At 42.2% G+C, this 12,980-nt stretch overlaps 1 protein-coding gene across 1 annotated transcript; it reads right to left on the bottom strand.

Moving 5' to 3' along the window:
- Nucleotides 1-974: 974 nt before the first annotated feature.
- Nucleotides 975-11,154, bottom strand: mrpl39 (mitochondrial ribosomal protein L39). The gene is made up of 10 exons (XM_055908235.1): nt 10,954-11,154; nt 10,269-10,475; nt 10,017-10,156; nt 7,834-7,933; nt 5,387-5,454; nt 2,296-2,408; nt 1,881-1,946; nt 1,576-1,729; nt 1,380-1,427; nt 975-1,143 (listed from the first exon to the last, which is right to left on the bottom strand). Exons 1-10 carry the CDS (start codon nt 10,988-10,990, stop codon nt 1,045-1,047), a joined length of 1,032 nt encoding a protein of 343 aa, XP_055764210.1. The 5' UTR covers nt 10,991-11,154; the 3' UTR covers nt 975-1,044.
- Nucleotides 11,155-12,980: the final 1,826 nt, after the last annotated feature.

Here is a 12,980-nt window from a genome sequence, read left to right as displayed (position 1 = left end):
GCAACCTCTCGATCTGTCTCACAGCACCGTGGATATTAAAAAATGTCCCATCACCATTGTTGAGACTCTAGACACGGAGCATCATAGATCAAGATGAATTATGCAGCATCACATTTATGCATATAGTGTTATATATTTTTTTTATACTACATCACAGCTTCAGTTTGAGGAATATACTGTAACTGTTGACATGTACTGTAGGCCTACAGTTACTGTATATGGTCACACTTTTCTTCGTCCCAAACGGAACCCTATTCCCTATATAGTGCACTACTTTTGACCAGAGCCCTATACACCCTGGCCAAAAGTAGTGCACTAAATAGGGAGCCATTTGGTAACTACACTGATCCGGTAATCTGTGACAGCTCCTGCTCACTTTTACACACACTCCTCAAACACCTGTCCCAAAGCGACATACACAACAGCTGCTCTGCCCCTGACGGTCGAGCAGCACACACCCGTCTTTGTGTGTTAGCAAACTGCTGACCACTACATACACTTTTGCACACATACCGTCAGCTGAGCAGTTAAAGGCCGCAGAGGGGTGTGTTAGTGTAAGGCTTTAACATGCTCGAGCGTGGCACGGACCGCAGCTTTCATTCCACACAAAAGACAGATGGCTGTATCACACAACACAGGTCGTCAATTCATTTGGGTTCAAATCCCCGGCAAGCATAAAAGAGTAAGGAAAAGTAAACTGTGCTGTTGTAACAGAGTAGGTTCTGTCCCTGTCCCTCACTGGGCACAAACCAGTTACATTCTGCACAACAAGACTTTGACTCCATATCAGCTATTATGTACAGATCTAGGATCAGCTTCCCCTCCCCAAAACCTAACCTTAACCATTAGTGGGGGAAATGCAAAACTGACCCAAGTTCAGCAACTTCACTCTACACCACATCAGCTACACTGTCATAAACCAATAACCCACTTAAATTTCAGCAAGCATTTAGTATACAGAGGAGAGGGGACGATTTCCATGTTGTACACATTTATTCCACAAATATTACGAAGACATATATAATGACACGGTTATAGTCATGATCATTGTTGGGCGGTATGGGGAGGAGTCTGTTCAGGGGCAGAGGGCGGAGTCAATGTATCTGAAATAGCTTCATTGGCTGATGCTGTGGGCACCTCAACCTGTGGAGAGGGAGAGCATATAGGATTAAACCGGCAGTTCAATAATTCATTATGAATAGATACTGAGAGATTCTTAAAGGGATGTTTCACTTTTTAAAGGATCACTTTACTCAAACATATTTTCAAACTTATCAGTTCAGATGGAATGACAATACCCTAGCTATGTCGCATACAAGCTACAACTTCAGAAAAAGTGAACGTGGTCTTTAAAATTGTGAAGACTAATATTTTCTTACCAGCTTCTCTGCCCTGCTCCTCAGTTTCCTCCACACAGTGTGGTGGGCCTACGGAAAGAGAAGAGGAGAAATGAATGAATGACTCACTCAGTGGCACTCAACACTCACACTCATTCACTCACTGACACTCGAACACATCCAAAGATGCTTCATACATTCACTGAAACAGATCCTGCATATTTGTGCGCATATGTACCTGTTGCAGGAGGGGCAGTGAGAGCCCCTGGGCCCGGCGGTGGAGACCCCACTTGCCCTCTCCAAGAGGGTGGATGGCAGTGACCTCATACTGAGAGCACAGCCCTGTCCTTGCCGCCAAGGGTCCCCCACTCAACAGAACATGGTCCCCACACCTAAGAGACAGATACGAGGCGAGACAAGAGTGTGTGTGTGCCATATACGTGTATGAAAACACAGTGAAGATCAGTATGTCCCGATAAGGATGTCAATAGTGTGTGTGTGAGTGAGTGAGTCATCTACCGCGGTACAGTTCCCGTAGCTCACCTGTAGAGCATCACTGTGCCTTTAGGACTTTGTGCTGACTTCTCCTCCACTTCCTCCTGCTTACACCTGCAAACACAAACACAGGTACAGCTAGAACACTGGAAGAGAATACGAAACAGAGTAAAATAAGTGAAAAAGTGCTTTGAAAACACGGAGGAAAAGGCATAGAAGGAAAAATATTGCAAGAGAAGAGAGGTTTCGAAACTGGCTTTGCCAATAGGTTTTCAGTCCAGAAAAATGCTAGGAGGTTATAACCTGTTATAACAGCACTTAACAAGCTGCAACACCTTCTCAGTCTTCCGAAAGGGGGTATTGACGGCCAAATTCAATACCTTTGCATTATTTTGGTTTGTCTTGTATATTTTACCCCCCCAAAAATGATACAATTGAAGAAGAGAGTATAGAAATAAAGAACCTGCTGTGAGAGAAGACCTCCAGGGCAACAGGGGGCGCCACCTCCAGAGGCTCCCAGGGTAGGTCCCGATGGATCAGCTGCTGAGCACCACGCGTCAGAGAGCGCAGGGACTCCTGGGACACACACACTCTCAGTTCATTTCACTTTGCTCAACACGCATGCACAGTAGGGTCCGAAATGATTTACACCCTTGATAAAGATGAGCAACAATGACTGTATACAATAAATAATTCAAATACAGAGCTATATTGTATGCAACATTTAAAATATATATTTTATACTAATACATTTTTATTTATTTATTATTGACATCCCTAAAGATTCTTATGAATAAAGTAGTCAAAGTTAAGTAATTGGTCCCATATTCCTAGCACGCAATGACTACATCAAGATTGTGACTTCTTTTTGAAAATGAAAATACAATATGTTCTTAAACACTTCTACAATAATGTGATGGCTACCATGGTTACGGATAATCCTGAATTAATCGTGAATAATGATGATTGAGAAAGTTAGAGGATCCCCCCCCCCCCAAGATATTCTAACCTGTTACTGGCAATGGTGAGAGGTTAGCTTGTCTTGGGGGTATGATCTGAAACTCTAACCTTCTCACAAAAACACATGATTTACCATTTGTGTCTCTATTGGGCAAAATAATCTGAAACACAACCAAAACAAACTGCAAATGCATCCAACAAGTTTGTAGAGTCACAAGCTTGATGTAGTCATTGCTTGATGTAGGAATATGTGATCAAATACTACACTTTTGACTACTTTATTTATCCAGGCTGCATGACATCCGGCCGTGGTTGGGAGTCCCACAAGGAGGCGCACAATTGGCCCAGCATCGTCCGGGTTTGGCTGTCATTGTAGGCTGTCATTGTAAATAAGTTTTGTTCTTTTAACTGACTTGCCTAGTTAAATAAAGGTTAAATAAAAAATACAATAAATGTATACAAATCTTTAGGGGTGTCAATACATTTTAAGCCCAACCTTTTTAAGAAACAAAATCTTTCTCTGGGCAATTGTATTAGTTTAAAATAATAGCATTACATTTATTTTGGTACACAATATAGTTCAGTATTTGAACTATTTATTTTATACAGTCATTATTCGGGCTCCCGAGTGGCGCAGCAGTCTAAGGCACTGTATCTCAGTGCAAGAGGCAACACCCTGGTTCGAATCCAGGCTGTATCACATCCGGCTTTGATTGGGAGTCCCAGAGGGTGGTGCAAAATTGGCCCAGCGTTGTCCGGGTTTGGCCGGTGTAGGCTGTCATTGTAAATAAGATTTTGTTCTTGACTGACTTGCCTAGTTAAATGAAAGGCCACATTTTTTATTTATTATATACATATACACAGTTGAAGTCAGAAGTTTACATACACTTACATGGGAATCATTCAAAATCATTTTTCAAGAACTCCACAAATTTCTTGTTAACAAACTATAGTGTTGGCAAGTCGGTTAGGACATGTACTTTGTGCATGACTAGTATTTTTCCAACAATTGTTTAGACAGATTATTTCACTGTATCCCAATTCCAGTTCCATCAGAAGTTTACATACACTAAGTTGACTGTGCCTTTAAACAGCTTGAATAATTCCAGAAAACGATGTCATGGCTTTTATAAGCTTCTGATAGGCTAATTGACGCCATTTGAGTCAATTGGAGGTGTACCTGTGGATGTATTTCAAGGCCCACCTTCAAACTCAGTGCCTCTTTGCTTAACATCATGGGAAAATCAAAAGAAATCTGCCAAGAATGCAGAATTTTTTTTGTTGACCTCCACAAGTCTGGCTCATCCTTGGGATCAATTTCCAAACACCTGAAGGTGCCACGTTCATCTGTACAAACAACAGTACGCAAGAATAAACACCATGGGATCACGCAGCCGTCATACCGCTTAGGAAGGAGACACGTTCTGTCTCCTAGAGATTAACGGACTTTGGTGCGGAAAGTGCAAATCAATCCCAGAACAACAGCAAAGGACCTTGTGAAGATGCTGGAGGAAACAGGTACAAAAGTATCTATATCCACAGCAAAACGAGTCCTATATCAACATAACCTGAAAGGCCACTCAGCAAGGAAGAAGCCACTGCTCCACAACCGCCATAAAAAAGCCAGACTACGGTTTGCAACTGCACATGGGGACAAAGATTGTACTTTTTGGGGAAATGTCCTCTGGTCTGATGAAACAAAAATAGAACTGTTTGGCCATAATGGCCATTGTTATGTTTGGAGGAAAAAGGGGGAGGCTTGCAAGCCAAAGAACCACATCCCAACCATGAAGCACAGGGGTGGCTGCATCATGCTGTGGGGGTACTTTGCTACAGGAGGGACTGGTGCACTTCACAAAAGAGATGGCATCATGAGGTAGGAAAATGATGTGGATATATTGAAGCAACATCTCCAGACATCAGTCAGGAAGTTAAAGCTTGGTCGCAAATGGGTCTTCCAAATGGACAATGACCCCGAGCATACTTCCAAAGTTGTGGCAAAATGGCATTAGGACAACAAAGTCAAGGTATTGGAGCGGCCATCACAAAGCCCTGACCTCAATCCTATAGAAAATTTGTGGGCAGAACTGAAAAAGTGTGTTGCGAACAAGGAGGCCTGCCAACCTGACTCAGTTACACCAGTTCTGTCAGGAGGAATGGGCCAAAATTCTCCCAACTTATTGTGGTAAGCTTGTGGAAGGCTACCCGAAACGTTTGACCCAAGTTAAACAATTGAAAGGCAATGCTACCAAATACTAATTGAGAGTATGTAAACTTCTGACCCACTGGGAATGTGATGAAAGAAATAAAAGCTGAAATAAATAATTTTCTCTAATATTATTCTGACATTTCACATTCTTAAAATAACGTGGTGATCCTAACTGACCTAAGACAGGGAATTTTTTGTAAGATTAAATGTCAGGAATTGTGAAAAACTGAGTTAATGTATTTGGCTAAAATGTAAACTTCCGACTTCAACTGTAATATATATATATAAAATCTTTATCAAGGCTGTCAATCATTTTGGACTCTCCTGTATAATAACAGAATAACACACATAGTTACAAACACACCAGAATATAACACACACTGACCTCTGAAGGGATCCAGGAATCTAACTGCGGATCCAGCACCACATCACAACAGAACGCTCCTGAAGTTACTGCAGAGAGAGAGAGATTACATACATTGTATGAATTATATACACTGTGTGTACAAAACCTTAGGAACACCCTCCTAATATTGAGTTGCACCCCCCTTTTGCCCTCAGAACCGCCTCAATTCGTCGGGGCATGGACTCGACAAGGTGTCAAAAGTGTTACACACGGATGCTGGCCCGTGTTGACTCCAATGCCTTCCAAAGTTGTGTCAAGCTGGTAGGATGTCCCTTGGGTGGTGGACCATTCTTGATACACATGGGAAACTGTTGAGCATGAAAAACGCAGCAGCGTTGCAGTTTGTCACACCCTCAAACCAGTTCGTCATACCCCGTTTTAAATATTTCGTCTTTCCATTCACCCTAAATGACACACGTACACAATCCATGTCTCAATTATCTCCAAGCTTTAAAATCCTTCTTTAACCTGTCTCCTCCCCTTTGAAGTGGATTTAACAGGTGACACCAATAAGGGATCATAGCTCTCACCTGAATTCACCAGGTCAGTCTGTCATGGAGAGAGCAGGTGTTCATAATGTTTTGTACACTCAGTGTACATCGTACATAACTTACAAGTAATACATAGTGTTACCATCATCAATGTACATTTTGTTGTTTATCGATGAAGCATTTTGTCTTTTTATAATCGTTTTATGTAATTACATCTATCGACCGAAGACTACACAATACAACAGCAGCATTATATTTACTATTATTATTACTACTGAAATTAACTTAATTTCATTATCCGTATTGCATATTTACTGAAATGCTGTACAGCACCACTATATCTACAAATTAAATTTCATGCCAACAAAACAATCTGAATTTGAAAGGGACAGCGAGAGAGAGAGCGAAAGAGCACAAAAAGCTAGCGATAGAACGAGCGAACGAAGGTAAGTAAAAGCTGGTTATATTACGGTGCATTCGGAAAGTGTTCAGACCTCTTGACTTTTTCATCATTTTGTTAAGTTACAGAATCATTCTAAAATGGATTTGTTTTTCCCCCTCATCAATCTACACACGATATTCCACAACGACATAGCAAAAACAACTTTTCATACATTTTTGCAAATGTATATAAAAATAAAAAACTGAAGTCCAGGCTCTGGTTGGGCCACTCAAGGACATTCAGAGACTTGTCCTGAAGCCACTCCTGCGTTGTCTTGGCTGTGTGCTTAGGGTCGTTGTCCTGTTGGAAGGTGAACCTTCACCCCAGTCTGAGGCCCTGAGCGCTCTGGAGCAGGTTTTCATAAAGGATCTCTCTGTACTTTGATTCGTTCATCTTTCCCTCTATCCTGACTATTCTACCAGTCCCTGCCGCTGAAAAACATCCCCACAGCATGGTGCTGCCACCACCATGCTTCACAGGAGGGATGGTGTCGGGTTTCCTCCAGACGTGACACATTCAGTCTTGGTTTCAATTTTGGTTTAATCAGACCAGAGAATCTTGTTTCTCATGGTCCGAGAGTCCTTTAGGTGCCTTTTGGCAAACTCCAAGCGGGCTGTCATGTGCCTTTTACTGAGGAGTGCCTTCAGGCCACTCTACCATAAAGGCCTGAGTGCTACAGTCCTTCTGGAAGGTTCTCCCATCTCCACAGAAGCATTACAATCATTTCGCTACACCCGCAATAACATCTGCTAAACATGTGTATGTGAAAAATAAAATGTGATTATATTTTTGAAGCTCTGTCAGAGTGACTATCGGGTTCTTGGTCACCTTCCTGACCAAGGCCCTTCTCCCCCGATTGCTCAGTTTACCCAGCTCTAGGAAGAGGCTTGATGGTTCCAAACTTCGTCCATTTAAGAATGATGGAGGCCACTGTATTCTTGGGGACCTTCAATGCTATGCGACAAATTTTTTTTGGTACCCTTTCCCAGAGCTGTGCCTCAACACAATCCTGTCTCGGACCTCTACGGACAATTCCGTCAACGTCACGGCTTGGTTTTGCTCTGACATGCACTGTCAACTGTGGGACCGTAGACAGGTGTGTGCCTTTCCAAATCACCACGGGTGGACTCCAATCAAGTTGTAGAAACATCTCAAGGATGATCAATGGAAACAGGATGCACCTGATCCCAATTTGGAGTCTCATAGCAAGGGGTCTTAATATTTATGTAAATAAGGTATTTCAGTGTTTTCGCTTTGTCATTATGCGGTGTTGTGTGTAGATTATTCTAATCCATTTTAGAAAAAAGCTGTAACATAACAAAATGTGGAACTATTCAAGGTGTCTGAATACTTACTGAATGCACTGAATATAGGATTCACTGTACATAGGATCCAGTTCCAATCTATTGACTAGATGCTAGTCATTTCTTGATGTTTTTTTGAACATGAAAATTGTAGGGAAAACATGGGTATGAGCGTTTTCTGGCGTATACCTTGCACCTCTGGGACTCTGAGCAGTTCCACAGAAAAGTCTTCTTTAAAGGCATCCTGAAGGACCTGGCCAAGGAGGGCTGCACACGACCGCCAGTATGCCTAGGGTGGGAGAGAAAGGCCATACACACACACCAGCAGCCAATCACCACAGTCACAGTCTGAGACCAGTCAGTCACCACCACCAGAAAACCACCACTTTGGAGGCAAATATGTCTGGTGTCAAAAGTTTGCCGTATACAGTATCTATGGCCCTGTACACTACAGTCTACATGTACTGTACACTGCAGAAATGTTTATCTTACCTAGATACAGTATCTCTTAGCATTACAATGCAATGACTTGACATCTTCAAAAGGTAAATTCTTTCAGTGCACTGGCAAATCATTTACCTTACTTTAACCTAAAAAAAAGTCTTGAAACAAGTCAGAATATCTTAAAACAAGACCAATTGTCTTGAAGCATTTTCTGGGCGAGTGAGATCAACTCAAAACAAGTATATCAATATTTTCCCTTCAATACATTTACTGTTCAGGAGTCTTATGGCTTGGGGGTAGAAGCTGTTTTAGAAGCCTCTTGGACTTAAGGTCCCTCAGTCGAGCAGTGAATTTCAAACACAGATTCAACAGCAAAGACCAGGGAGTTTTTCAATGCCTTGCATATTTTTTATTTAACCTTTACTTAACAGGCAAGTCAGTTATTTACAATGACAGCCTAGGAACATTGGGTTAACTGGCAGAACGACAGATTTTTTTTGTACCCCGTCAGCTCGGGGATTCGATCTAGCAACCTTTCGGTTACTGACCCAACGCTCTAACTACTAGACTACCTGTCGCCCCTAATTGGTAAACAGGTAAAAAATTAAATATAAAGCAGACACTGAATATTCCTTTGTGCATGAAGAAGTTACTACTTAAACTTTGGATGGTGTATCAATACACCCAGTCACTACAAAGATACAGGCATCCTTCCTAACTCAGTTGCCTGAGAGGAAGGAAACCACTCAGGGATTTCACCATGAGGCCAATGGTTATTAAAACAGTTACAGAGTTTAATGGCTGTGATGGGAGAAAACTGAGGATGGATCAACAACATTGTAGTTACTCCTCTATACCCACCTAAGTGACAGATTGTAAAGAAGGAATATGTTTTATTCTCTACAAACAAGCATCCTGTTTGCAATAAGGCACTAAAGCACTACTGCAAAAAAATGTGGCCTTTTTAAAAACTTTTTCTCCTGAATACAAATAGTTATGTTTGTGGTAAATCCAACACATCACTGAGTAGCACTCTTCATATTTTAAAGCATGGTGGTGGCTGCATCATCTTATGGATATGCTCATCATCGGCATGGGAGTTTTTTTTTTAGGATAAAAAGAAACGGAAAAGATTTGGCATGGGTACTCAGATCCTCAAAAGGTTCTATAGCTGTACCATCGAGAACATCCTGACTGATTGCATCACTTCCTGGTATGGCAACTGCTCGGCCTCTGACCGCAATGCACTACAGAGGGTAGTGCGACCATCCCAGTACATCACTGGGGCCCAGCTTCCTGCCACCCAGGACCTCTATACCAGGCAGTGTCAGAGGAAGTCCCTAAAAATTGCTAAAGCCTCCAGCCACCCTAGTCATAGACTATTCTCTCTGCTACCGCACGGCAAGCGGTACCGGAGCACCAAGTCTAGGTCCAAGAGGCTTCTAAACAGCTTCTACCCCCAAGCCATCAGACTCCTGAACAGCTCATCAAATGGCTACCCAGAATATTTGCATTGCTGCTCTTCCTCTTTTACACCGCTGCTACTCTCTGTTGTTATCATCTATGCATAGTCACTTTAATAACTTTAATAATGTGCCCCCGCACATTGACTCTGTACCGGTACCCCCCTGTATATAGTCCCGCTATTGTTATTTTACTGCTGCTCTTTAATCACTTGTTTCTTCAGTTTCTTATTCTTATCTGTATTTTTTTAAACTGCATTGTTGGTTAGGGACTTGTAAGTAAGCATTTCACTGTAAGGTCTACACCGGTTGTATTCGGCGCATGTGACTAATACGATTTGATTTAACCGTTAGTGGGGGAAATGCCAAACTGATCCAATATCAGCGTCTAAGGGCAACTTCACCCTACACCGGTGCTATATACCTCAGTGCATGTACACCTATATCCGTGGTGCTGTGTTGTACCTGGTTGACCAGCAGTGGGTCTGTGTCTTTGAAGGTGAGCAGGGAGAGGGAGCAGGATTGGGTGAGGGGCTGGTGCAGGGACCAGGGCTTTCCGTCTACTAAGGCCAGGGCCGAGCTGGTTACATACCACTCTGTCAAGTCTAAGAGAGAGAGAGATTTAATAATTAATTCATATGATATAATTTTTCTGACTGCCTTGACAAAATCAATGCGGCACACAGACAAAACCACAGGTATTGTCCCTGTACTCACGGCGTGCACAGCTGTGTGGTGTGGACACTCCCTTGTTCATGACGAGCAGGGTGCCCTGCAGACCGGGTATTTGCAAGGTCACCTCGATCTTCTCTGTGCGCGGGTACAGGGAACGCTGGCGAGCCTGCTCCCGGGAAAACACAGCGCTGCGCTGACCACGCACCTCAGCAGCCGAGAGACGCACAGACGCAGCACTGGACGCCATCCCTGAGTCAATGAATACATGATAGGACAATACACTAGGAATACATTTAGTATGCCTAAACTAGTTTGAAGATTCAAGATTTAATGGAATTCGCCATTCGTTGGTCATCATTGGAATAGTGTTATTGGGAACTAGTTATCCCTTGAAAATCGATTCCCGAAAAAACTTTTATTGAACAAATGTTAACTTTACGTACTGGGCACTACAACTGCAGTGCCGGAGCCACAATCAAGAAAATGGCAACTGATTTTCACAATCCCACATCCTATACACAAATTAGCGATGCAGAAACCCAGATTAGCTATATAAACTGTCATAGTTTACATCATGAACGTTTGTTGATGATGTCATGATCTAATACTGTACTTAGCAACCACCCAAGGTCATTTTGTATACAGTGAAGCTAGCTAATTAGCATTCGGTAGCTAGTCCGTTATATGAGTGGCAGCGGTTGAGTGGTCAGACATATGTTGTACTTACGGCGCTGTAGAAGTTGACATACGGTACGACACGCCATTGTTGCTTTTGGCGATGAATCGCTGGTACTGGTTTAACAGTAGGGCACCAATGCCGGCATAAATTATGTGTATTTTACACTGCTATTTTCTATAGAGTTCGTTTGGACCCCATGCTTGTCTGAAGAGCAACGTTGATTTCGGTCCGGGTAGAATAAATTGTTGGGGTGTTGAATAGTTCCCACATAAACGCCTGAGAGGACATTATGTTCCAAAAACAGACAGCAGGTGTAGTGGTACTATGTTTCAGTAAAGCATGAACAATATTATTGATAGTTTTGTCTGTTCAGAGATTTGACTCACTGACCAACCAGAATGTTATTGTTGACATCTGACGTAGGCTCAATGTATGGGGATATCCAGCCTGGACAGTTGCTAGTGGTCACTATTGTATTTACATATACAATATCCCCATGCTATGGCAGGCCCTATAAAATACAAACTCATTAACGTCTCTTTCATTTCATTATTTTTTGGAGACAGTGGTGGGATAACAATTGCACAGAATGAGCATGCATAGTCATATAAACATGAAAGTTCTCTTCGAGGCGTGGCACTCAATTATGTGCGTGGTTAAATGACGCCATCGTGTGTTCAATAAAACAAATCACATTTTATTGGTCGCATACAGAGTACCAGCCTAAATTTTGGACACACCTACTCATTCCAGGGGTTTTCTTTATTTTTACTACTTTATGCATTGTAGAATAATAGTGAAGACATCAAAACTACGAAATAACACATGGAATCATGTAGTAACCAAAAAGATGTTAAACAAATCGAAATAGATTTTAGCTTCTTCAAAGTAGCCAAACTTTGCCTTGATGACAGCGTTGCACACTCTTGGCATTCTCTCAACCAGCTTCACCTGGAATTATTTTCCAACAGTCTTGAAGGAGTTCCCACATATGCGGAGCACTTGTTGGCTGCTTTTCCTTCACTCTGCGGCCCAACTCATCCCAAACCATCTCAATTTGGTTGAGGTCGGGTGATTGTGGGGGCCAGGTCATCTGATGCAGCACTCCGTCACTCTCCTTCCTGGTCAAATAGCCCTTACACAGCCTGGAGGTGTGTTGGGTCATTGTCCTGTTGAAAAACAAATGATAGTCCCACTAAGCGCAAATCAGATGGGATGGCGTATCACTGCAGAATGCTGTGGTATTCATGCTGGTTAAGTGTGCCTTGAATTCTAAATAAATAACTGACAGTGTCACCAGCAAAGCACCCCCACACCTCCTCCTCCATGTTCCATGGTGGGAACCACACATGCAGAGATCCTCCATTCACCTACTTGCGTCTCACAAAGACACTGTGGTTTGAACCAAAAATCCCCATTTGGACTCATCAGACCAAAGGACAGATTTCCACCGGTCTAATGTCCATTGCTCGTTTTTCTTGGACAAAATAAGGTGCCTGTTAACTCTAATGAGCTTATCCTCTGCATCAGAGGTAACTCTGGGTCTTTCTTTCCTGTGGCGGTCCTCATGAGAGCCAGTTTCATCATAGCATTTGATGGTTTTTGTGACTGCACTTAAAGAAACTTTCAAAGTTCTTGAAATGTTCCAGATTGACTGACCTCCATGTCTTAAAGTAATGATGGACTGTCATTTCTCTTTGCTTTTTTGAGCTGTTCTTGCCATGATATGGACTTGGTCTTTTACCAAATAGGGATATCTTCTGTATACCAACCCTGTCACAGCACAACTGATTGGCTCGAACGCATTAAGAAGGAAAGAAATTCCACAGATTAAATTTTAACAAGGCACACCTGTTAATTGAAATGCATTCCAGGTAACTACCTCATGAAGCTGGTTGAGAGAATGCCAAGAGTGTGCAAAGCTGTAATCAAGGCAAAGGTGGCTACTTTGAAGAATCTCAAAAATAAAATATATTTGATTTGTTTAACATTTATTTTGGTTACTAGACGATTCCACATGTGTTATTTCATAGTTTTGATATCTTCACTATTATTATACAACACGTACAAACCAA

The sequence above is a fragment of the Salvelinus fontinalis genome, chromosome 41 (assembly GCF_029448725.1).
Source record: "Salvelinus fontinalis isolate EN_2023a chromosome 41, ASM2944872v1, whole genome shotgun sequence".
Lineage (NCBI taxonomy): Eukaryota > Metazoa > Chordata > Actinopteri > Salmoniformes > Salmonidae > Salvelinus > Salvelinus fontinalis.
Note: the sequence above shows the minus strand (reverse complement) of the source record. Positions and strands in the feature narration are given on the sequence as shown.

Bases quoted from the DNA above. Each gene is read 5' to 3' on its own strand.
- mrpl39 (XM_055908235.1), bottom strand. From the start codon at position 10,990: ATGGCGTGTCGTACCGTATGTCAACTTCTACAGCGCC. The intron at 10,476-10,953 runs GTAAGTACAACA...TCATTGACTCAG, and splicing joins ATGTCAACTTCTACAGCGCC to GGATGGCGTCCAGTGCTGCG. The intron at 10,157-10,268 runs GTGAGTACAGGG...TCTCTCTCTTAG, and splicing joins ACCACACAGCTGTGCACGCC to ACTTGACAGAGTGGTATGTA.